Genomic DNA, 23,950 nt, shown 5'->3' with positions numbered 1-23,950 from the left:
AGCTGTGCAGACCACAGTCTCTGTTGTAACTACTCATACCCCTATGGTATCATGCAAGCAGCCATAGATAATATATAAATGAATGGGCATGGTCATGTTACAATAAAATCTTCATTTACCAAAACAGGTGGCTGGCCCATGGGCCATAGGTTTCTGACCCTTGCAAAAGTATTCTCTAAATAAAAATATAATTATACTCATTTTGTAAAAATTTAAGTCTCCTCTGCCCAAGATTTATCTTGTGAGTGAAATATTCTTTTCCAGAGTCTAAGATTAAAGCAACAGTGACAAGACCAAGCCGACTCAACAAGACCAATACTTACCCAGAGTTAAGAGGAAAACACTTCACTGACAAAGGACATGTTAGCTCTGTACCAGTGTCTACACTTCTTTACAGATGAACTTAACAATTTCAGACCTTCACAACTTAGAGAATGAATATGAGAAATATTACAGCTGGAAGAGAGCTTGGCGGTCATCTAGTACCTATTTCTCCTTTAGTGATTGAGAAAATTGCCATAGACTTACCAGGACCTATCCAAGCTGTCCCAGCTGGTGTAGGCAGGGCTGGAGACAGAGGGTAGAGCCATCCGAACTCTGAGGTCATGCTCCTTTGTCTCTATTTCCAATCAGGAGCCACAGCCGGCCAGACACCAGGTTTGTAAGTTATGTTTCATGCCTGCTATTCCAAATGGTCTTGGCTTAACCCTGAAACTAATTTTTGTCATTTGCCAAGTTCAGGGGGGAAATTAATAAAGACACATAGAGCCCCAAAGGCCTCACCTCATGAAATTTAAAAATGAAAGCAAGGGTGTAATTATTTGTTCCCTTCCCAGTGGTACCATATGGAAATGGCATGTTTTTCCTATGGCATTCAGGTAGTATAAAGAAACCACCACCCAAGGGTAAGGTTTAGCAACTCGATTTGGTCTTCTTGGGGGCCACAAAAAACAGGGGCCCTAGTTAAACAACCAAAACAAACAACAAACACACACCAAAAACCAACAAAAGAAAATGGAGAGTTATGAAACAGATAGGTTAAAGAGTGTGTTAGCTTTACAAAAGGAACTTTCACCTCATCAAAGAGCTCAAGCCAGTGCATAGGATTGTAGCACTGGAAGACACAGAATTGATAATGGGCCAAACACCCTTCCCTTTTATGTATGAATTAAAGCAAGTCCTGGAGTCAAGGCACTGCTTAAGCAGGCACGGTGGTGTTGGTCTATTGTGTGGACCCAGACCTGAAATTCTCCATGCTCACTCAACACAACTCATTGGGGGGGTCTCAGCCCTGCCCTTAGCACTGAAATGAAGCAGAATACTCTTGTAAGCCAGAAAGCTGGAGGGCCCAGGCAAAAAGGAAAGGCTTTTTATCTCAGAATGAGGAGATGGCTGAGTGGTGATACTCCTGCATCTCTTGGCGTCTCCAGCTCCCGTGGGACCTGCCCTCAATTGCTAAAAGAGCCTGACCTCTGACAAAGACCAATGATTTCAGCAGTAATTAATGATACTGTCAAATTAATTAACCCAAGTCTTTGTCCACAGGAAAAAAAAAACTCTCTAATGTCAATACTGCTGTTTACTAGTCCTTGACCAAGCTCTATAGATCCAAACCTTCAGTCAGGACACAGGAACACCATGGGCTGATGACCCCAGCGAGGTCCCACCTATTAAGCCATTTGTTAAGAAACCTTCTCACAGTAACATATCCTTTGATAATGGGACTTTAGTAAATTAACAGCTCTCCAAAATCTAACACGATTTTAAAAAGACACAAGCCCAAGAATGCCAGTGTGTATCATTCATATTTCCTACAATATGTTTTAGATACCCTTTTGAATTATGGTGATGAAACCCTAGACAAATGCTGTAGGGTTTCATTAAGCCATTTAATAAATGGCCCTCATTAAAACGCTGGTTCCCTTGTCCTTGTCTATAAGGACTCTGACTCATAACAAATGCCCACGTATACACTTCCATATTATCTCTTTAGAGGATTCAGAACTATTTTCTTACACCTAACACGGCTTTTATTCCATTTAGAATAATTACCCTCCATCCCATTTCTGACTTTCAAGAAAAACAAGACATTTAATTGACCACAGGAGGACTCTCTCAAGGGCATCAGGCTGCAAAAGCTCTTCTGTGAGCTCACAACTTAAGCTGATGTAATCTGCTACAAGAAGCTGACTTCTATTTTTAAATCATACCCTTTTACTCTGCCTTCAAAGGGCACATATATCACACGTTGTAACTGCTCATAAAATACTTTGTGGTGTAGTCTCCCGTCCATTTCCCTCCTGGGGTGAATCACACTGTCAGGAGGGGCTTCCTACTGCTCACAGTCATCCAGCCCTGCACATTTAAATTCATCCACCATTTCCCATTATTTGGTCTTTAGGAGAATAACTACATATGGCCACACTCTCCAGGTGTCTTGTTTATCACGGTAATTTTGACAAGGAACAGATGACTAGCAGGGTCCTTCTTGAGGGCTGGGATCAAGCTTTTCCACCTCTTTGTATTTCCATCCCCAAATATAGGCACTTAATAAATGCTTATTAGTGTTGCTGCTGAGAGATCTGTCATCAGGCCTATGTGCTTCAAAGGTTGCCAGAATGAAAACAGATTATTTGCTTTGTTTAATTTTAAGTTTTTCATTCATCGTTTTGGTCATGCTCATGGTGTGTTATTTAAAAGTTTCTTAGCACTTTGAAAATACTATGAGAAAAGCTTTGGTTGGAAGGGAAAGTACACTTGATCTTGCTATTTATTTATTTATACTTATTCTGCACATTTCTAAGAAGACAGAAGACTCTGTAATTAAAGTGCTGCTACTGTGGAGTGTAGGAGAGGGCAGAACATATATTTCCCTGGTCTACGTGCATCTTGGTTCTGTGGCACCCCATGTCTCACCTAGATTTGTACAAGAGCCTCCCAAGCAGCTCTCCCAGCCTCAAGGCTTGGGTCCTTCCAACCCCTTCTCTATATTTTCTGGGTGAGCTAGTGAGAACACAGAGGTGGTTATGCTTCTTTGGGAAGCCTCTCCTATGTGTTCCCATGATACCATGTGCTACCACAGACAATGGTTCATCATACTGCATCAAGTTTACTTGCTTGATCCCCAAGTGACAACATGTGACAGGAGGGCAGTGATCACGTCTACTTATTCACTACTATACCTTTCTGCATCTGGCCTACCATGCAGTGGGGCTTCCATATCATTTGCTGGATGAAAGAATAAATGAATGAATGCATACTAAAGATTGCAACTCAGGGGATCACATCTGTGAGGATGAATCAGAATTCTGTCTCCTCAGAAAGTGTGAACCCAAAGAACTGAATTTATTGAAAAATACCACTTTTCGTTCAGGATTCATCAGTTGAAATATGAAGGTGACAGCTGGCTCTGCAGAGACTGAAATTCTCCTTCCCACAGTGGCACCTAAGAAGCCACCCACAGCCAGACCCCTCTCCCAGAGGATATAGAAAAGTGTTTCAGTAGCATGTTTCTGAGAGATAAATGGAGACTGTTTAAAATGGAATCCCGCTGGGACAAAACACTAAAGCTTGCTCACAGTTAAATTTCATGTTATAAACTCCAAGCAAACAGCACATTCCACAATTTAAATCCATTCCAAAGAAAGCGGCAAGCCACAAAATAATAATGTTACTTCTTACCTACAAAACCATCTGTCAATTCCAGGTGTGGGTGGTGGGAATCCCTATCGATCTGAGAAACAGAGTCTGGAACTTCAAGCTCAATGGCTGGAATCTGACCATGTGATACGAGTGCTAACTTGGGGGCCAGGTGCTGGCCAATGAAAAGACAAATCTGGTCCCTGTCCTCATGGGCAGTCCTGCCTAATCAAATATCCACTTGAATACAGACTTCTTTAAAAAAAAAAAATTCTTTCCCTAAATTCAAAGTACACCATGTTCAGCTATTAAATTAAATCCAGGGCACATGGGATTGTAGAGTAAGGCATTGCTTCAGCTACTTCTGCATGGCAAAAAAAATTTTTAAACCATATTTTCCAAAATCAACAGATTGATGACACTAAAGAGTGGGTAGTGTTTCAACATTCAACCCAAATGACGAAGAGCTTGGTTTTTATTTCATCCTAACACAGCTAGTAACCACCCTCCAAAACAAAACCAAATAAACACAATTCCACGTGAAATTCTGCCTTCCAGAGTAAGTGTATGTTTATTTTTATTACACGGCACAAATAAGGCATTCAATAAATGTTTGTTGGATAAATAAATCACAGACAGGTATTACTATCAAAATGACTGTCAATTTTAGATACGTTCTTCAACTTTTTTTTTTTCCTCTTAAGGAAAAAAATTATGCCTATTTTCTAAGATTCTGACTTTCATTTCCTTGTCTGACCTTGGACTTGTTACTTAACCTAGGTATCACTTTCTTCATCTATAAAATTAAATTTGTATCTTGATTATTGTGAGGCTTAAAGGAAATAGTAAATATAAAATGACTGGCACTATTGCCTCCAAGTACGGTCTTGTTTGTTTGTTTGTTGTTTGAACTTCTCTACTTCATCCTCCTCCAACCCCCGAATAAAGTGTCAAAGACAAACCAAATTACTGGCCTGATTAGAAAGTCAGGAAATTTCTCATGTAGGCTGGGCCTTGATTTTCTCATTTATAGAATGAGTGAGTTTTACTAGTTCATGCCTTTTCAGTTCAGATTTTCCATGAATTCAGAAATCTGTCTTGCCAAGAATTTAGATGCTGCTACTACCTTAAGGTTATCTATAATCAGAAAATAAACTCCGATTCCCTTCATAAAGAGGGATTCCAAATTGCAAACGAAAATAAAATTTGGCTTTTAAAAGAATTTGTATCAATCTAATACTAAGCCAAGAATTGGTGACCCTATTCTTAAGCAACAGAAGGTCCCTCCTTTCCCCCATCACACAGACACACAGACACAGACACACACACACACACACACACATACACAACCTCCTACGCTCTAGCAGGGTTTCCCATTTACAACTCCACATGATGTACCTAAAAAGAAACCTTGGGATTTTAAGCAACATCACTAATTACAAATGGATCATTTGAAATGAGTAAGATAATTGACACAATATTATGTCAAACCTAACATTTGCTTGATTTTTTTTTCTTTCACATCCTGAAATACATCCAAATAAACCAAACAAAGAACTACCAAGACTGTACACAACAAAAAGTCATTGCATATTCATAAATACTCAGTATATGACTGCCACCTAGTGGTAGGATCTGTCTTCGTATGGCCAAATCTCCAAACAGCTAAATTGACGCAAGAGAATTAAAAAAACAAGGGAATATTGTTCTTCTGCTACTCACCAGTTATTTCAGGGAAATTTAAGAGCATACCCACCTCCTCAGCAATCTATTTTCCTCAGACAAATTTCTGAAGTGGTCTATTGCAGATGCCACATTAGTTAATCCCACAACCAAACCCCACTGCTTCTCAACCACTTCACAAAACAAAGGAACATTATTATTCTATTAATTTTAATACTCATTAGCAAGTAAAAAAGATTTCTCCAATAGCCTGTCCTCACTTCCCACTTTCATCTGATCTAATCTTGATTTTTAGTTATGCATGAGAAAGCATTTTGAAGTGACAACCTTACAAAAAGTGTACATTATATGAAAATCCGACTTCAATTAGAACTAGTTACTAAATCCCAGCAATTTTCAGCTGTCTCTTCTATCTTACCCTTAGAGAATTATATATCACATTAATTGGTATTCTGTCACATAAAAAGACACTGGTGATGATTAATTGCATCCTTGGTGCTTTTGAGTTATGTCTTCTTCACTAGAGTGATTCAAATCACACCTCATTACCTTTCAGCAGGTACCCCTCTTGGTAACCTTCATAAAATATCCTACCTTCCTGAACTTCTCCATTTGCTTGTAGAGGTCTGGATCAAGCTCCTGTGACACATCCTTCATCCATAGTAATGCCCCTCTGTATTCAGTCCGGCACTGCTCCATGCGATTCACCGTCAGCCAAGTGTCTGAGATGGCCCGGTGCCGAAAAGTCTCCACTTCTTGGTGAAATCGACACAATGGATTTCGCAAGGCCAACCTAGACAAGAGGATAAAGCCATAATCTTGAAACTAAGCAGGCCATCAATTTGCATCCTTGACAGTTTACCAATCTTAAACTCATGAGCCTAGAACAGTGCCTAGAATATAGACAATGCTGCAGAAATATTTGATGGATTATAATTGAAACGTATGAACTGATGAGTTCACCAGAAATAATTACCCATGTACTCATTCCTTAGATAACTGTTACTTGAATGTACCATTGGGAAGGGTTTCCAACAGTACTGTTGGGGGTGGTTTCAGGCCTGGGCAAAGAATACCTGTCTGGAGTTGGAACCAATCCTGCGTTCATGGAGAAGGGTCAAGGCATAACCATTTCCCATTTCTATTCTTGGCATTCCCTGCTTCTGCTCCTCTGAAGCCTGGCTCTTTGAGAAGGGGTGGACTTGTATTTGACTAAGGTCTCCCTGGCTAGGTCATTGTTGGATTACTCTCCAAATGCTAGGAGTTCTGCTCCCACAGTCACAGAGAATAAAGCATGAACAGAAGAATTTTTAAATGGTCTAGGAAGGGAGAGAAGCACTGTGGATCTACTGTGTTAGGTACATTCAGATAGGTTATAGGATTGAGCCTTATAAAGAAACAAAACTTAAGGATTCTACCATAAATGAATGTATACCATACAATGAAGTGGATAGAAAATAATTATTAGTTGTAACATATCATCATTTATTAAGTAAAAAAAATGTTTGAGGCATATCAAACTTTGGATGCAATATTTTACAGGGGAGGGAAATACTGCTTCTCCCATCTTCCTACCCAAGATGAGTAACATTACATGAATTACACTCTTAAGATACAGTTGTCTGCATGAACTTGCAGGGCACAGGTTCAAAACATAAAAATAAGATGAAGAATTACATCTCAACTGAAATGCAAACTTATTTAGCAGAAGGGAACAGTGGTGTTAGTGAGCTGAAGTCAGTGCTTGGCATCTCCACCAGCTTCTGCAGTGCCTCACATGTGTAGAGCACAGGAACATTACAGATGGGCCAATAAACTGTTTAAGAAAAAAGCCCTTTATTACTTTCTCCAGTTTTCCTCTTTTCTGTAAAGCATTGTTTTTAAATAGTCAGCACTTCTCTAAAAGTAGTTTGCTCATATCATCCTACCAAAGTGTTGCAGGTGGTTTTCAAAGACATATTATGGTGCCATAAAGTAAGCTTGTCCTTTATCACCATTGGATTAAATTTAATACCCACCTTTCATCAAATTGAATGCACAGTTGTAGCAATGACTATCAAATAAGTCAGTAAAACAAATGCTGGTGTGAAGGTTTATAAAACTGGAGACTTCTATTTAAAGAGAGAAAGAGTCCTCAGCTGTCCGCCTAAGAATCCTGTTCATTTCTGGATTCCTTCTTCTCTTCCCTTGGACCTTGCCAATTTCCCTAAACTGGCTGAAAAAGAGTCTTATGAATAAAATATTCTCAATTTCTTTGACTGTTGTAAAGTTAGACAGAAACCTTTGAAGAGGTAATGACATGATGATAGATGTTAAGATCTTGAAGGAAAGAAAAAAGCATACAAAATCACTTCCATTTTTTTCTGTAACTTGCTTTGCACAAGACTAGAAAGGTGAAAACCTGTTCATTTGTGGTACCAAGGACTGAGTTTAGACCAAGGAAAAACTCAATAACCAGAAATACCAAGCTTTAGTGGAAGACTGGTACACATTTTCATTGATGAAAACCTACACAAAAAGAATAATTAATAAAATGCCTAAATAAAGGTCTACTCCAAAGACATTTATCATTTAGCAGGAAAATGTGGAAGTGACCCAAGTAATAAACAGAAGGGCTCGGGTTAAGCGTATTGTGGAATGCCCTGGAACACTATGCTATAGTTGTTTTTTAAAATGTATACATGGAGAACAAAAGGTGTTATGGCTATTTGATCAAAAAATCAATTTGCTAAGTGATCAGCAAGCAGTACTCCAAAAAAACTGTCTGGTGTGACGCTGTTTCTATTAAAAATATATCCCAGCATATTTCAAATTACATCCATTCGAGATCTGAAAATTCAACTTTGTCAGAGTTTTATGTCATCATCTACTTTGTTCATATTTAGGAGGACTGATGTGGATGTCATGTGCCCAGTCAGCAGCTGAGTGCTGTGAAACCAGGGCCACCTTGCAGGAGGTCACCTTCCAAATTTTAAAGTTGTCCAAGCTGCATTAAATTATGGATATAGTGCAGTTTGCTAGTTTATAGTGGTGATACTTTTAAGTACTCTTTGCATTGTTTCTGTTGATTTCTTTTACTGTTTTTGTTTATATCCAAAGGTTAGATTATATAAACTTAAGGTACCACATGTGTGTTCTGGGAGATAATTTGGTACACAACTCTGAAACGGTGTAACTGGATAGCCATGTTATAAAGTAATTATGTGATCAGTAATGGCAACTCTTACAGTGATTGTGTCCAGGGATTTGGCTTTGTTTCCCATAAGCTGATGTACAACTTGGCATACAGGTATGTATAAGAAGTTTTCCCACTGAAATTAGTGATAAGTATATGTTTAACACATGAGAATTTACTCTTTGAAAGATTTATTGAGAACCAATTATCTTGGTAAGGCTGGGGAAAGTATATATGCATAGAAAATACCTATCAAAGCATTACATGTGGGTCATCTGTATTAGGAAATTTTTAATTGCTTTTTAATTTTCTCCTTTGGACTTGACTCTTTTAAATTTTTTCAGTAGTATTTTTACAAGGAAAAACGATTATAAATAAGATTGATTAAAAGGTACAACTGAAAAGTGTATAAGCAAACACTTTTCTTGGAAAACAAGTGCAGAACTATTGGACATAGCTTCATTCAACTATGAAAGTTGGCACTGCCCACAAAGTCAGGGTCCAGATGTTATTAGGGAGAACCAACGTGCCCAGGAGTAGGACCACGGGAAAGTGATACAGTTGGTCTCTTCCTTCCACTCCACCTTTTCCAGGTTTTCATTGAAACTTGTGTAACAGGCTGATGGCCTGCTCTTGGCCCACAGGGATCAAAAGAAGAAGAAATTAAGAGAAGAAATTTTTGGACAATTGGAGGAAGCAAAATGTTTGTAACCTGAAAATTTTTGGAAACTACCTACATGTCTTATGTAGGTATAATCTTGCCTAATATTAGTGACATGTTTAGGCTAATTAGTGACTGGAGGAAGAGGAATGGAGAAGGAGTGTCACTTTCCTCAGGCACTAAATGCAACTGCATGCAGGGGCTCCTGCTTATTCTACACCAACCATAAAATGAGTCATGAGAGTGTTAAAAAAATGTCACTTCTCTGCCACAATTTCCTCTCTACCAGAGCTTCTCAAACTTAAATGTGCATCAAAATCAACTGGGAAGATCTTGTTAAAATGCAGATTTGGGTTCAGCAGTTGTGAGATGGGGCCTAAATTCTGCATTTCTAACAAGCTTCTAGGGGATACTGCTGATGTTGCTGGTCCAGGGTCTGAGCAGAATGGGTCTGGGAATCATGACCACCACCTCTCCAAAGTTAATTGGCCTACAGAGAGCAGACAGGGAACACTTCCACCTGGTCTCATTAGGCTCCTGCTTTAATCAGAGGCTGGAAGGGGATCAGCCTGACTGCTATGGGCAATGCTAAAGGTCAAACATAAGCCTAGGCAGCACTCAGAGTGATTGCCAAATGAAACGCTCCCTACAGACCAGAAGAAATATGAAAAAAATGAAAAACTTAAAAATTAATAGGGAGTAAAAAAAATCATACATGTTATCTTAATCAGAGAGTTAAATACAGACTAATAACTGAGAACAGAGTAGCTCCTCAGTCTCAGGGGAGAGACTTCTAAAGAACAGGAGAGTCCCCTCCATGGCTGGGTAGACGCCAGATTCTCTGCTGACCCCCCAATGGAGCCCCAGTGAAGGCCACACACCTTTGCTGGGAAGAAAAGCAGAGGGCCTTTCCCGTTGCTTGCATCATCTTTCCTGCTCTGGTTTTGTCTTGGAAGCCTTGGGATCGGAGAAATTTTCCCAGTTCGTTTTCTTCTTGAGACAAGACTGATGAAGAAAAGACCAAAAGGAGCCATGAACAATGAGCATTTTTATTACAGAGAGGAGAGACCCACCACAAGTTCCTCTCTCTTTTAGAGGGAAAGACGGGATGAAATTAAATCCACGTGGCAGGCTACAAGGTAAGCCCTCCCCCCACCACCATTTAACTTTCATGCCGTCCCTCCATTTGAAAAAGGAGAGATCAAATTCACTTGAGTACATCTGTCAGTGGGTTTGGTGCCCTGTAATCAGAACCAGAAAATGACCTCTGCACTGAAAAGCGAGCCGATAATGTGCCGCTTCGAGCTGAAATAAAGAAAGTTGGGTTTGTCAAGTATGACTGTGGGAATCTTTTGTGGCTGCCTATAATATAGGGCCGGTTTCCTCTGCTTATTCTCTCTCACTGGCTTTTTGATCTCTGCTTTCTGAGGTACATTCTACTTGATTGCAAAGCAATTCCATACCTTATTCATGACATGAGTTTTTGGTTGGAAGTGGGAGTGGGGATCAAGGGTGGGCAGGTAATCGGGTTGAAGTCTCAGTGGGGTTTTTAAATGCAGAGCTGGAACCATGAATTGGTCATGTCTAATCCTGGCCTTATTTTTAAAGACAACCTCAGATGACACTGCTGGTGAGACAGTTATTGGTACAGCTTTCTGCAGATTCATTTGACAGTAAACATAACATGTCACAGAATTCTATGTATCTTTTGACATTGCACTTCTACTGTTAGCACTTTCCAAGGATTTAGTGAAATGGGCACAAAGCTGCAGACAGAAAAGTAATCAAAACATCAATATTTATAGCAGCAAAACACTTTCTTTCTCTACCCTGGGGACTGATTTATAAACTAGTGTGTATCCAAACAATGGAATAGTGGGCTGTTACACAGCCACTGGTCCCAAATCCACATTTACCAACAGCTGAGCAAAGAATGACACTGAGCTTCCTAAATGTTTTCTTTTCAAAATATAGCCCTTCTAGGGACTGACTTTGACCACTACTCTGATTTCACATTTACTTATTTATGCATTTACACATCATGTGTCTCTAAAAATGTTTTTTGAATGCTACTAGGATTCTTGTCCATTTTCATAAACAATCCAGAATTCCTTCAGAATGCACCCCATTCCTGACACAACCACTCCAATGAGAGCATTAGCCAGGAAACACAAATCCAAAGGTGAAGGTTACACTTGTTACTGCTTCCTTATTAATCTGTGACTGTAGTTCACATGAAACTTTCCACAGGAAGACGTTTCTGGAATCCATTCTTCCTGAGAAATAAATGACTATCCTCCTTCCTCTCTGCCCCTCAAGAATCACATTGAGTCAAAGTCTGCTCAAAGACTACTTCCCTATGAAGTAGTTGATCCCTGTTTCTCTGTGACAGCAGCGCTCTCTTGGCTTCTGGTATTAGGTTGTTGGGGTTGGGCGTGTGTCTTCTATATCTTGACACTCTAACCTTCTCAGGACAGGGACCTCATCCAACTATGCACTCCCCAGGGTGAGCATAACGTCTTATACAGGGTACTATTAAGTGCTCATAAAATTAAATTAACTATAATTTTTGCCTTATTATCCTCATATACTTTATTTCACTTTATTTTTCCTCACCACTTCCTATCCCACTTTGTTTCATTTTAAATGCTTAGCCATGATTCTATGTAGCTTAAAAAAAACCCTATAATTATAAGAAGTTTTGTTGTTTTATATTACCTTCTATTCCTTCTCTCTACTTACTGATACGGGACTCGATTCCACAACGAATATGTCCCTACGGAGAGCAACTTCACATTTTTGTTCATAATAGCACGAGGCTACTGTCATCTTTTTTTTTTTTTTTTTACCTTGAAGTCTCAAGTCACATATAAATGAACATATTTAGCTTAAGGCTAGGAAGAAATCATTCATGGCACCTACACAATTACACAGTTGGTGAAATGTACTCTTTCCTGAATAAACCTCAGCAGGTTGAAGCATTTGAAAAATTACTTTTTGTTATTTTATGCACTTGAGGACTAAATCTAGGGTGCGAAATGGTTTCAAGAGCTGGACTCTAATTAATTGGCAGTGTTGTTCAGAGGGAGGCAGAAAACGTTTGAGCCTCATCAGACTCCAGCTTGGATTACTTAGTGATGACTATTATTTTCCAAGAAGGGATGCCCATTTCTTAATTTTGATTTTAAAATTCAAATACTGAAATTAATTTAGGGAGCTTTAAAATTCAGGTGCAACACAGGTATCAGATAACTCGCCAGTTTCCACTTACAAGGTTTAACTTAACCAGGACTTAAGAATTCAGACACACACAAAAAAACCCTATTAATATTTAATTGCTGATTAGATTTTCAGATGTTTCCTAAAAAGGGAACTAAAACCAATTAGATTGGCAGCATTAATTCACTCAGCACAGATTTATGGATGATCTAATACATACTAGGCACTGTTCTTGCCACTGGGAATAGAGAGACAGACAAGACACACAAGGTCCCTGCTCTTATGGAGCTTTTGTTCATGTGGCAGGAGACAAAAAATAAAAAAAAAATACGTACTCACAAATACAAAACCCAAAAAGAAAAATACCAGACAGAGCAGTAAGAAGAGGGGAGTAAGAGAAGCTGCTTTGGGCTAGGTGATCAGGAAAAGCCTCTCTGAGCAGGTGACCACTAAGCTGGGCTCTGAATGGCAAGAAGGGGGCCACTCTTTTTTTTTTTTTTTTTTAAATCCAAGTTAGTTAACATATAGTGTAATTATGGTTTCAGGAGTAGAATTTAATGATTCATCACCTACATATTATACCCAGTGCTCATCCCAACAAGTGCCCTCCTTAGTACCCATTACCCATTTAGCCCATTCCCCCACCCAAGAAGGAGCCACTCTTAAGATAATTAGGGCAGAAACATTCCAGACATAGGAAATAGTGAGAGTAAAAGGCCTCAGGTAGCATGGTGGCTAAGGGCAAAAGTGGCTGGAGAGGTGAGCTCGGCCAGATCATGTAGGAATTCATAGACTATGGTATGGAAGTCTGGATCTTGATTCAATGTACATTTTTAAAGCTTTTTATTTTGCAAGAATTTTAGGCTTAGACTGTAAATAGAACAGAGTTCCTGTATACCCTTTTCAGCTTCTCCTAACATTAGTATCTTACATAATCATGGTACAATTTTCAAAACTAGGAAATTAACATTGGTAGAGTACTATCAACTAAACCACAACTTTATTTGAATTTTACTAGTTTTCCCATGTCCTTTTTCTTCTAAGATCTAATCCAGGATCCGACCTTGAACTGAGTTATCGAGATTCCATCTCCTTCAATCTGTGACAGTTCCTCAGCCTTTCTTGTCTTTCATGACCTTCATGCCCTTTAAGAGTACTGGTTAGATATTTTGTAGAATGTCTCTCAACGTGGATTTGTCTTATTTCTCACAATTAGACTGGGGTTACAGATTTTGGGGAAGGAAACCACACAGGTGGAGTGGCCTTCTTAGTGCATGATACCAGGGCTACATGATACTAACAACACATTGTCACTACTGGTATCAATCTGGATCACTTGATTCAGGTGGTGTCTACTGGGTTTCTCCACTGTAAAATTATGATTTCTTTCTTTTGTAATTATTAAAAATCTTGGAAGGAAATACATGACACTGTGAAAATACCCAGTTTCTCCTCAAACTTTCGCCCATTAATTGTGCCACCTTTCAGTGAACCTTGCCTGCCACAATTCTTACTGTGGTATTTGCCTAATGATGATTTTGTGGTTCCCTCATTCCTTCTGTATTTATTAACTGAAATTATTTTATACGGAAGAGCTGTTTCTTCTCCCGTTTGTCTATTTCCACACTGATTTAATGGATATTTACTTTACTTTACTTTATTGGTTATAATCCAGAACTACTGTTATTTATTTTGCTATTCAAATTGTCCCAGCTTAGACCATTGGGAGCTCTTTGACTGTGGTATAGACAATGGGCTGGAGAGGGCAAGGAGATCATTTAGGAAGCTGAAGCAAATCAAGTAGGACAGTGATAGACGGTGGTGGCATGAACTAAGATAGTGAGAGGATGGAGACTAAGATGGAGAGAGGAAGGAGAGTGAATGCTATTCAGGCAACAAAATGAACCAGCATTTAAGACTAACTGGATGTGGGATAGAGGAACGGTGGGGGATGTATGTCCTGTGTCTTGATTTACTCAGAACTCAAGACTATGAAGCTATAGCCCAGAAGTCTTAACTTAGTAAACAGTAACATAGAAAATTTATCAAATTCTGCCTCTAAGTCCTAGGATTTTGTACTTTCCCCCAAAGAGTCTTAATTAAAGACTAATGAAGGAAAATTATCAATTGTTACTTTGTGATTATTGGAAAGAGGTCTAGCAGCAGTCAGAAACAGAAAAGCTTCCCATGTTCTAGTCTCAGAAATATAGAAATTATACTATTAAATCATCTACGAATGGACATTTTAAAACATATTAACACATAACTTGATATTTAGCATTTCAGAGATAACTCTGAGTAATAACTTTAAGGCAGAATCCTATTTCCCAATAATCCAATATCCAACATAAAAAATGCTCATGAAGAAGCGCTATTGTCAAAATATAGTCAAGGAATTACCTATATGTGCTTTCTCTCTCCATTTTAAGAGGAACAAACCTGGATATAAGAGAGCCAGGGCAATCAAATAAAAACAACACCATTTTTTTTAAAACCCAAACATAAAACTGAGAAAACTTTTTTATAATTAGGAAAATAAATGATATGTACTTACCCATGGGAGACCCAATATAAAGTTCTTGTTCTAGTTATTTGCATTGAATGATATACAACCTATGTAAAGAATTTCTGATAAAATTATTAGAGACCCTCCTTCCCACCAATTAAAGACCAAAGACAGCACTCCTCAATAGTAATTTCCTTGTCTTACTTCCTAAACATATGAAATGATGTATTAAGGCAAAATATCCTATTTCTCACTGTTTATCTGATCAATATGTATACTTAGGGCATACTTACAACATATTCTCTTTTGATAGAGTACGATTGCTTTAGACAAGTCCAAACAGGTTCTCTGAATCGAGTGAAACAGCTATAATAAAAACACAAACAAAATGTTAAAAAAAAAAAACCAGACAGCAGTGAAATAAAAATTATTATACTGAACATAACTATAGTGTTTGATTTGCTCACTAAACATAAGATTGCAAGCCTAAGTATGCTTGGTGTTATGTGGTAAACTATGCAGGAACTGTGACCAGAGTCTTTAAAAATATGCTCATATTATTCTATATTTATTGGAATCCATCATCTTTGTGATCTTAATAAAGATCTCTAGAACAATAATTTCCTCCAGACTACTGAAATAATAGCTGAAAAACAGAAATCCTAAACGAAGGCACCAATTAGAGGACTCGGTAAACCAGAGACCCAATATTCATTCATAAGTTAATTTATTTCTTCTCCCACTTGATGTCTTTTTTTCAAATGTGGATCCCTCAATTAAGCATCATATTTAAAACACAACATTAGCTTATTCTGTGATCCTAATGTATTTTATGGCATGCTTAAACAACTCTATAAAAAGCCAACAAAAATCAACCAGCTGAATATTTAATTTAGAAGACATCTGGTAAAACGCAGTTTAGCTAGTAGCCCTGATCATTCATTTTCCCAATGATTTCATAAGATATACAGATAATTTGAAATCTAATGTAATGCCAAGGCCATATCAGAGGAAGTTAATGGAAAAGCAGGTGGGTGATACTGCGAAGAATCTAACTAGATTTTAACCAAACAGTGGTCCGGGTCTTTGCTTCAGAAACCCAAACAAGCTCAAGAGAAAATCAAACAGATACTTCACACTGTCTCTACCCTCTGTTTACCAACTCAGAGACCAGGGCTGGTATCAGTCGGAAAACCTGGCAAATATTCTGTCTCTGAAGAGCCACCTACATGAGCCAGAGCAAAACTTTTCCCCCTCTCTTTGATCTTATTGGCCATGGTGATGTAATAGTTATGTGTTGGTATTATGAAGTACTTCACTGTTTGAGTTAAAACAGAGGATGTGTGTCATAATAAACATGACCAATTATCTAATAAAAAGAGATGCATGCATATATACTTAAAAGATTAAAAACCATTCCTGAAATGCTTAACATGATAAAACCTGGTCATGAAGAATATAAATTTTGCTATATCTTATTTCATTACACTGTATCCTCTATTTAGAAAAGAGTGAGAGGGAAAAGAAAAACCTTTACCATAAAAGAAAACAGAATCAGCAGTCTGAATCTCTTCCTTAACAAATGCTTGATATCAGGATTCTGGGTCACAAACCACCAACACATAGTAATTCCTGAATATAGGACCAAGAAGTTCAAAAAGTATGTTCTGATGTCACTGTTCATTTTTTTAAAAAAACTGAGGTGTAAATTAAATGCAACTGGGGCACCTGGATGGCTCAGTCAGTTGAGTGTTTGACTCGATTTTGGCTCAGGTCACGGACCTCACGGTTCATGAGATGGGGCCCCACGTCAGGCTCTGTGCTGACAGCATGGAGCCTGCTTGGGGTTCTCTTTCTCCCTGTCTCTCTGCCCCTCCCCCAGTCATGCCCTCACTTGCTCACTTCTTCCAAAATAAATAAACTTAAAAAAAATAAGTGCAATAAAATGCGCACCTCTGGAATGTCCAGTTCTGCAGGCCTACACTCTTCTCACCACATCCAAACTAAGAAACCAAAGACCATCTACTATGTTGTGGCACTCACTAAAAGACCTGCCATCACAGGTTACTTTTGTCTGTTCTTAAGAGCTGTTTTTGAGACAATATTTCAGGGCGCCTGGGTGGCGCAGTCGGTTAAGCGCCCGACTTCAGCCAGGTCACGATCTCACGGTCTGTGAGTTTGAGCCACGCATCGGGCTCTGGGCTGATGGCTCAGAGCCTGGAGCCTGTTTCCGATTCTGTGTCTCCCTCTCTCTCTCTGCCCCTCCCCCATTCATGCTCTGTCTCTCTCTGTCCCAAAAATAAACATTGAAAAAAAAATATTTCATTAACAACTAATTCTTGACACATATTTAAACTTAGTGCAACATTTCTATGTATATTAACTTCCCAACAGATTATAGTAGAATCTGACCATTATTATAACTTGGCAATAAACTTTTCTTATGCTGGCAGAATAAAAGTTCTTGTTTCATAAACTAGTGTTCTGTGGATAACTTAGGGTAAGAACACATCAAAATGGTTTCCACATCATTTACATATGTTTTATTGATGGAATCCATGCTCTCTACAAACATCAGTACTAGTTTGAACATTTTTGCAACAAACACCTCTATTGTGTAACATTATTAGTCTCAGCTAAGTACTGTGGATGTGATGTGCCTCGGACAGCAGCTATTTTGATTTAAGTACTGTTGGTTCAGCAAAAATACTGCCAGGGGTGAATAAGCATAAAAATAAAATTACCATATTGTGTTTAATGAACTAATAATTACATATTGAATTCCTTTTTGAATAATACTTGTATTTACTGGGTTGTTAAAAAGAAAAATAATAAAGGTACAAGACGTGAAAAGCATATGCAACTTATAATCATTTCAATTATATGCAGAATACTAAAATCAGAACAGATGCCTCCTGGTTCTACTTTTCTCCACTATTAGCAATCTCCATTAGAACATTCCCATCAAACCTAGCTTCAATTTGAACAATTCCACAGACAGGGGAAAGGGCTGGGAACTGATATTTATTGCATTAACACGCACACTGATTCAGTTAGTATTTACTGAATGTGTATAGTGTGTCTGGCTGAGGATACTATGGTGAATAAGGCTGACATGGAATTTGATCTGTTAGTGGAAGTAAGGCAGACAAATGCATAAACATTTGGGATATTTTCATGAAAGATACATACTCTGAACAGGGGCCCTGGGTCTGGTTCTCCCCTCAGAGGCACAGAATGAATTATCCTTCTCCCACATGACAGACCTTTCTATACAATCAAGAACTAATATAGGTCCCCTTAAGCCTCTCTGTTCCAGTATAACCTTTTGAAATCCTGGGCTTTTTACTCTAGTCCTGTTAAATGTGCAGTTCATTAACTGTAGCTTATATGCTTGTTTGTTTGTTTGTTTGTTTGTTTGTTTGTTGAGAGAGGGGGTGGGGGAGAGGGGCAAAGGGAAAGGAGGAGAGAGGGAGAGAGAGGATCTCAAGCAGAGCTTAAGCTCCCACTGTGTGTGGAGCCCAAAGCGGGGGTCAATCCCATGACCCTGGGATCATGACCCGAGCAGAAATCAAGAGGTGGATGTTCAACGAATTGAGACCCCAGGCACTCCCTAGCTTTGATGTTAAATTTAGAGACCATTTTGAATTCTTATCAGGTCGTGTACTGTTCCTCACAGAAGTGATAAGTATGCTTTTTAAATTTTAATCTAAACTATTGGCAGAATGTCTAGCAAGATAGGGAGTTAGTGGGCCTTCTACTAGTTATATTAGTATTCGGGAATCAACCAGATAGGAATTCAACTTACTGTATTTTTAACTAATCTAACTAAATATCTGCTTAATTCATTCAAGAATTTTATTAGACTCTACTAGGATCTTGTGCTATCATCTTTTCCCTTTTTTAGAATGTAAGTATTTGCCTGACCCTAGTGTAATACCATGTGCAGTGGGTTTCTGATTCCATTAACTTTTTTCAACAAGCATTTATTGAGAATTTACCACTTGCCATGCAATCCAGCCACAAACTTGAAAAACAAATTAACTGAAGCATACTAGCAGTTACACAAGAATTTGTAGGTTTTTAAAAAATATGCTGGGATTAGGGTACCTGGGTGGCTCAGTTGGGTGAGCACCCGATTCTTGATTTTAGCTCAGGTCACGATTCCAGGGTCGTGGGATCGAGTCCTACGTTGGGCTCCATGCTTAGTGTGGAGCCTACAGCCTCCTTAAGATTCTTTCTCTTTCTCTCAAATAAAAAACTATATATATATTCTGGAATTGAATTTACCTCATCCTAGATTTTCCTCAAGAACTAGTTTGCAATATGTTTTCAGATACAAAGCTCACCTAGGCTTGCCCAGGTGACCAGCTCACCTCTAGCTTGGCATCCAGGTCTGCATCAGAGGCAACAACATGCTCATCTTCTTTCTTCCCTGTGGCTTTAATAAAGGCTTGCTTCGTTTCCCAATACTTCTGCTGCATCTTATTTACTACAGACTTATCTTGAGTATATCGATCCTGTAAGTCCCAGGGATAACTGCTAAAAAAACATTTAAAGAGGTATCTTATTCACGACTTTCATAAATATTAAGCTATTTTAGTGTGAACAAATCTATCTAACCATTATATAATAACATTAACAAACATACAGATACTTTCGTATGTGGTTATTACACCAAAAAAGTCAACCAACTCTTACTGTGAAACCTTAAAAGTTAGTGAGGAAATCAAGGGGCTTTTGCAGGAAATTGAGAAGCTAAACCTTGAAGAGTTTAGCTACCAGCAGGTTGGACATACTCCTTTTCCAAGTGGAGAAAGTAAGGCCAAACTAGGCAGGGTGCCTGGTTCAAGCAGCCCAGGGAGTTATAGAGATAAGGCCAGACACCAATGTTCTCTCCACTCTAGCATTAGAGCCGACAGTGAAGTGATGGCAGAAAAGTAGAGATAAGGGGTTGAAAAATAGTACATTTAAAATGTGTCCTAGAGGTACCTAAAACAGTCAAACTCATAGAATCAGAAAGGAAAACAGTGGTTACCAAGAGGCTGGATGGGGTGAGAAGGAAATAGGAAACCATTACTGAAGGGGTGCAAGGTTTCAATTATGCAAGATGAGTAAATTCTAGATGTCTTGCTGTATAACACTGTACCTATACTTAACTGTATTGTACACTTAAAAAGTTGTTAAAAGGGCACATCTCATGTTAAGTAGTCTTACCACAGTGAAATGAAGTTAAAAAAACAAAAAACAATTAAAAAAATCTTTACCGATTTCTGATACTAAAAATTTAAATTTTTTTAAATGTTTACTTATCTTTGAGAAAGACAGAGAGAGAAAGAGAGAGAGAGAGAGAGCAGAGAAGGGGCAGAGAGAGTGAGAGAGACACAGAATCTGAAGCAGGCTCTGAGCTGTGAGCACAAAGCCCAACGTGGGGCTCAAACTCATGAGCCGTGAGATCATGACCTGAGCCGAAGTGGGATGCTTAACTGACTGAGCCAACCAGGTGCCCCTGATCTTAAAACTTTAAATTCTTAAACATAAATGTTTAAAATACAGATAGGAAAAAAAAACATTCTTTCAGGAAGGACACAGTATATGTAAAAAAGAAATTAGAAAAAGAATTGAGATGAAATCAAATTCTGTAAAAGACCAGAGCACCTCCAATATTGACAGAAATGTTGCCATAGTGTTCTATATCTCCCCATGTTGTCTACACCCTCCTCCTGTCTAGAGTTCCTAGTGCACAGGTCCACACAGGATCCCTTGTTTCTCCTCTCTGCAGACATGTACCTTTTTCCACTGCATGCTATCACTACTCCAAAAGTGCCAGACCTGAGTCCTAAAGCATAAGTTGCTTTACATTACTACGTAAAAATACCTATACCTTGAAACTTGGTGATTTCTACTCTCCTTCCAGATGGCATTTACAATTTTCCACACACAAATTTATTCTTAAAAAGTCAAAAGGGGTTTCAGATAACTTCTTTACAAAGGTTATCATTAGAGGAGTAGGATTTGGGGGACCTTCATGGTTTCTGCCTTATTTAAAAGTTTCTTTTTATATGTATAGACTTGTTGAACCACTATGCTCTACACCTGAAACTAATTAACACTGTATGTCAACTATACTTGAATTAAAAATTGTTTTACTATGAGCTCACATCAGAGAAAACAAGTGGAAAAGTATATAACTTTTATGTAAAAGAGAAAATCTATCTCTATAAATATGTGCTTTAAAAGATTGGAAGGGGGTACCGGGTGGCTCAGTCAGTTAAGCATCTGACTTTGGTTCAGGTAATGATCTCACAGTCTGTGACTTCGAGCCCCGCGTCAGGCTCTGTGCTGACAGCTTAGAGCCTGGAGCCTGCTTCAGATTCGGTGTCTCCCTCTCTCTCTGCTCCTCCCTGGCTCGCACTCTGTCTCTTTCTCTCTCTCAAAACTAAACATTAAAAAAAAAAAAAAAATTAAAAGACTGGAAGGATATACCCTCCAAAACTATTTTGGGGAAACAGAATTTTTAGGAGTGGGGAATAGGGTGGACTTCTTTGTATTGTACCTTTTATTTACTTACTTACTTATGTACTTATTTATTTATTGTGAAAGGTCATGGATTAAAAAAAATTTCCATTTTGAAAAAAAGACAAAGACAAAGGGACTTCAGAGATCTAATGAACACCCCTCACCTCTGTCATTTAACAAATGAGGTATCTTAGGTTTCAAAAGCTTACGAATTCTGCCCAAAGTCACACAGGATTAAAATCCAGGCCAGGGCTCATTTCAATGTTTTCTGGAGCCACTGCATTTCAGCAGCAAGCAATGCGGTGGCAGAGTTAGAGGGAAAAAGACTTTGGGGAAGTGCCCACTTCTTAGGGCTCTCCTGTCTCTCTTAGGTGCATGACTACCTACTTCCCTAGTCTGCTGCCAGGGTATGACAGCCAGTATGAGGGTCACAGGATGGAGCCACCCCTTTGTCTTAACGAAGCAAGATGGAACAATTAAGAAAACAGTCTGACAACTCTTGGTTACAAAGCTGGCAAATGGTGATACTCAGGGAAACTAAATCCCTTAGCCATTTATTAATTATCCTTTAAAACTTGTTACATTTTAAGACATGCAAAAATTCTTTTAAGGTTTGACATTTGATACTACAGAGGCCTTGGGCCTGATTACTTCTTTACTGAGACAGGAAGGATTAAAAAGTATATTCCTAAAAAATAATAATAAAATTAAAAAATTAAAAGTATATTTATAATTAATTGTACATTTGAAACATGAAAATACACATCACAATTTTTCATGCTACAAGTTCAAGAGATAAAACATGACAAAGATCTGCCTGGTCGGCCATGAGTTCAGAATGGTTCAGAAACACTGCTTGTAGCAGATCTGGAATTTCTAAGACGTTTAATATGCTGCTAAGATGTGTTATAGGCATGTAAATGACAGTGCTAACATTGCCATGATTACCACATTTGACTCAGCATCATCATCTTCTAACAATATTTACCTCCTAAGTGTTCATGAAGGTTGAAGTCATGACTATAAATTAATGAGTCTGGGTTTGTGTTCACTCATTATTTTATAGCTGCCCTATATCAAGTTTCCTGATAACACTAATAACCTATAAATAAAATAGTGCTAAAAAAAGTATCAACTTATTACATTTGAAAAACTGGTAGTAAGAAAAGCCATTAGGTTCTCAAAAGAAAAGTTATATGTAAATTAATTTCTCAAGAGAATATACATTACATAAGAACTTATAATATTTTTAGTTATTTGGTTTCCATATTTATTTAGAAAAGATATTTAAACTTAACTAAACTCCATATTGGATAACGGCTAACATTATTTACTGCTAATGTGACTCTTGATTTTTCTTTTTCTTTTTCTTTTTATACAGATTCCTTTCTATCTACCTATTTACTTATATTTTTTTAGTTTTTGTTCTTTGAGAGAGAGTGAGCAGGGGAGAAGGGCAGAGGGAGAGAGAGAGAATCTTAAGTAGGCTCCATGCTCAGCGTGGAGCCTGATTTAGGGCTTGATCCCACAACCGTGGAATCCTGACCTGAGCCAAAATCAAGAGTCAGATACTCAACCAACTGAGCCACCCAGACGCCCCTAAATCATGATTTTTCTATGCAACACAGATTTACTGAGCATATACAATGTGCTTTCTTCTTTCATTAGTCTCTCCCAATTCAGAAAAGACAACAAAATTACTTACCATTTGTGTCCTGACATGTTTTCTTCTTCTTCTTTTTTCTACTGTTGATGATTTGGGGAGAAGGGGCAGGGAAAAAGCATGAGAGGATAAGTTATATTATAACCTGAAATAAAACAAATGTTTAACAGTTAACACTATAATTATATGTTAATCTGACACACATAAAATTTTCTAATCCTAAACCATTTATAATTGTATTTTAGGGGCCAAACACTATTACTCAGTAACACTGTACACTGGTGTTGAGAATAGTTTAACGCTGGAAGAAATATCCCAGATGAAGTATAAGCAGCAAAAAGGCAGATTGCATGAGAAAAGTAGGTTGCAAACGACTATATAAAATATGAGACCACAAAATACAAAATAACTGAAGTATACAAATATTATATAGTAAAGGTACAAAAAATGGCTAATGATAAACACTAAATTCCAGATGGCATTTAGTACTGCAGAAGTGGGTGGGGGATATTATTCAAGAGGGGTACATAGGAGCTTCAACTGTACTCATAGTGGTCTTTGTTAAGACTGATGGTGAATAGATTGCTTCTATGTGTCTCTTTATAGATTAGAAATATTTCATAAATGTGCTCACTTTGGCAGCATATACACCAAAATTGGGACAATAAAGAGAAGATTAGCACGAGAAACCCCAAACCAGGAAACCCCACCCACCCACCCATCTACCCAAGAGAATTGGAAGGCAGAAAATACAAAGGATCATGTGTTAACTGTGGAGTTTGATGGGGAGAGTTGTGAGGGTCCAGACTCCCTGGTGCTTCTTAATCTGTTCTGGGTCACAGGAAAGAAGAAAAGTAGGTCCTTGGTGCTTAAGACTTGATCTTG

General features: G+C 38.3%; 1 protein-coding gene across 17 annotated transcripts in view; it reads right to left on the bottom strand.

Moving 5' to 3' along the window:
* The window catches only part of ICA1 (islet cell autoantigen 1), a 148,699-nt gene that overhangs the window by 104,388 nt on the left and 20,361 nt on the right, over positions 1 to 23,950 (bottom strand). For 7 of the 17 annotated variants that reach the window (XM_053220325.1, XM_053220324.1, XM_053220318.1 and 4 more), the window contains exons 2-6: positions 23,108 to 23,145; positions 19,260 to 19,425; positions 15,177 to 15,249; positions 10,040 to 10,163; positions 5,917 to 6,115 (exon numbers count right to left, since the gene is read on the bottom strand). In XM_053220325.1, the coding sequence (XP_053076300.1) occupies positions 5,917 to 6,115; positions 10,040 to 10,163; positions 15,177 to 15,249; positions 19,260 to 19,425; positions 23,108 to 23,124 (579 nt within the window). In that variant the 5' untranslated portion in view covers positions 23,125 to 23,145. Of the gene's footprint in view, positions 1 to 5,916; positions 6,116 to 10,039; positions 10,164 to 15,176; positions 15,250 to 19,259; positions 19,426 to 23,107; positions 23,211 to 23,950 lie in introns of those variants that run through there. The other 10 variants (XM_027071956.2, XM_027071955.2, XM_053220321.1 and 7 more) reach the window with 5 other exon arrangements.

The sequence above is a fragment of the Acinonyx jubatus genome, chromosome A2, assembly GCF_027475565.1.
Source record: "Acinonyx jubatus isolate Ajub_Pintada_27869175 chromosome A2, VMU_Ajub_asm_v1.0, whole genome shotgun sequence".
NCBI lineage: Eukaryota > Metazoa > Chordata > Mammalia > Carnivora > Felidae > Acinonyx > Acinonyx jubatus.
Note: the sequence above shows the minus strand (reverse complement) of the source record. Positions and strands in the feature narration are given on the sequence as shown.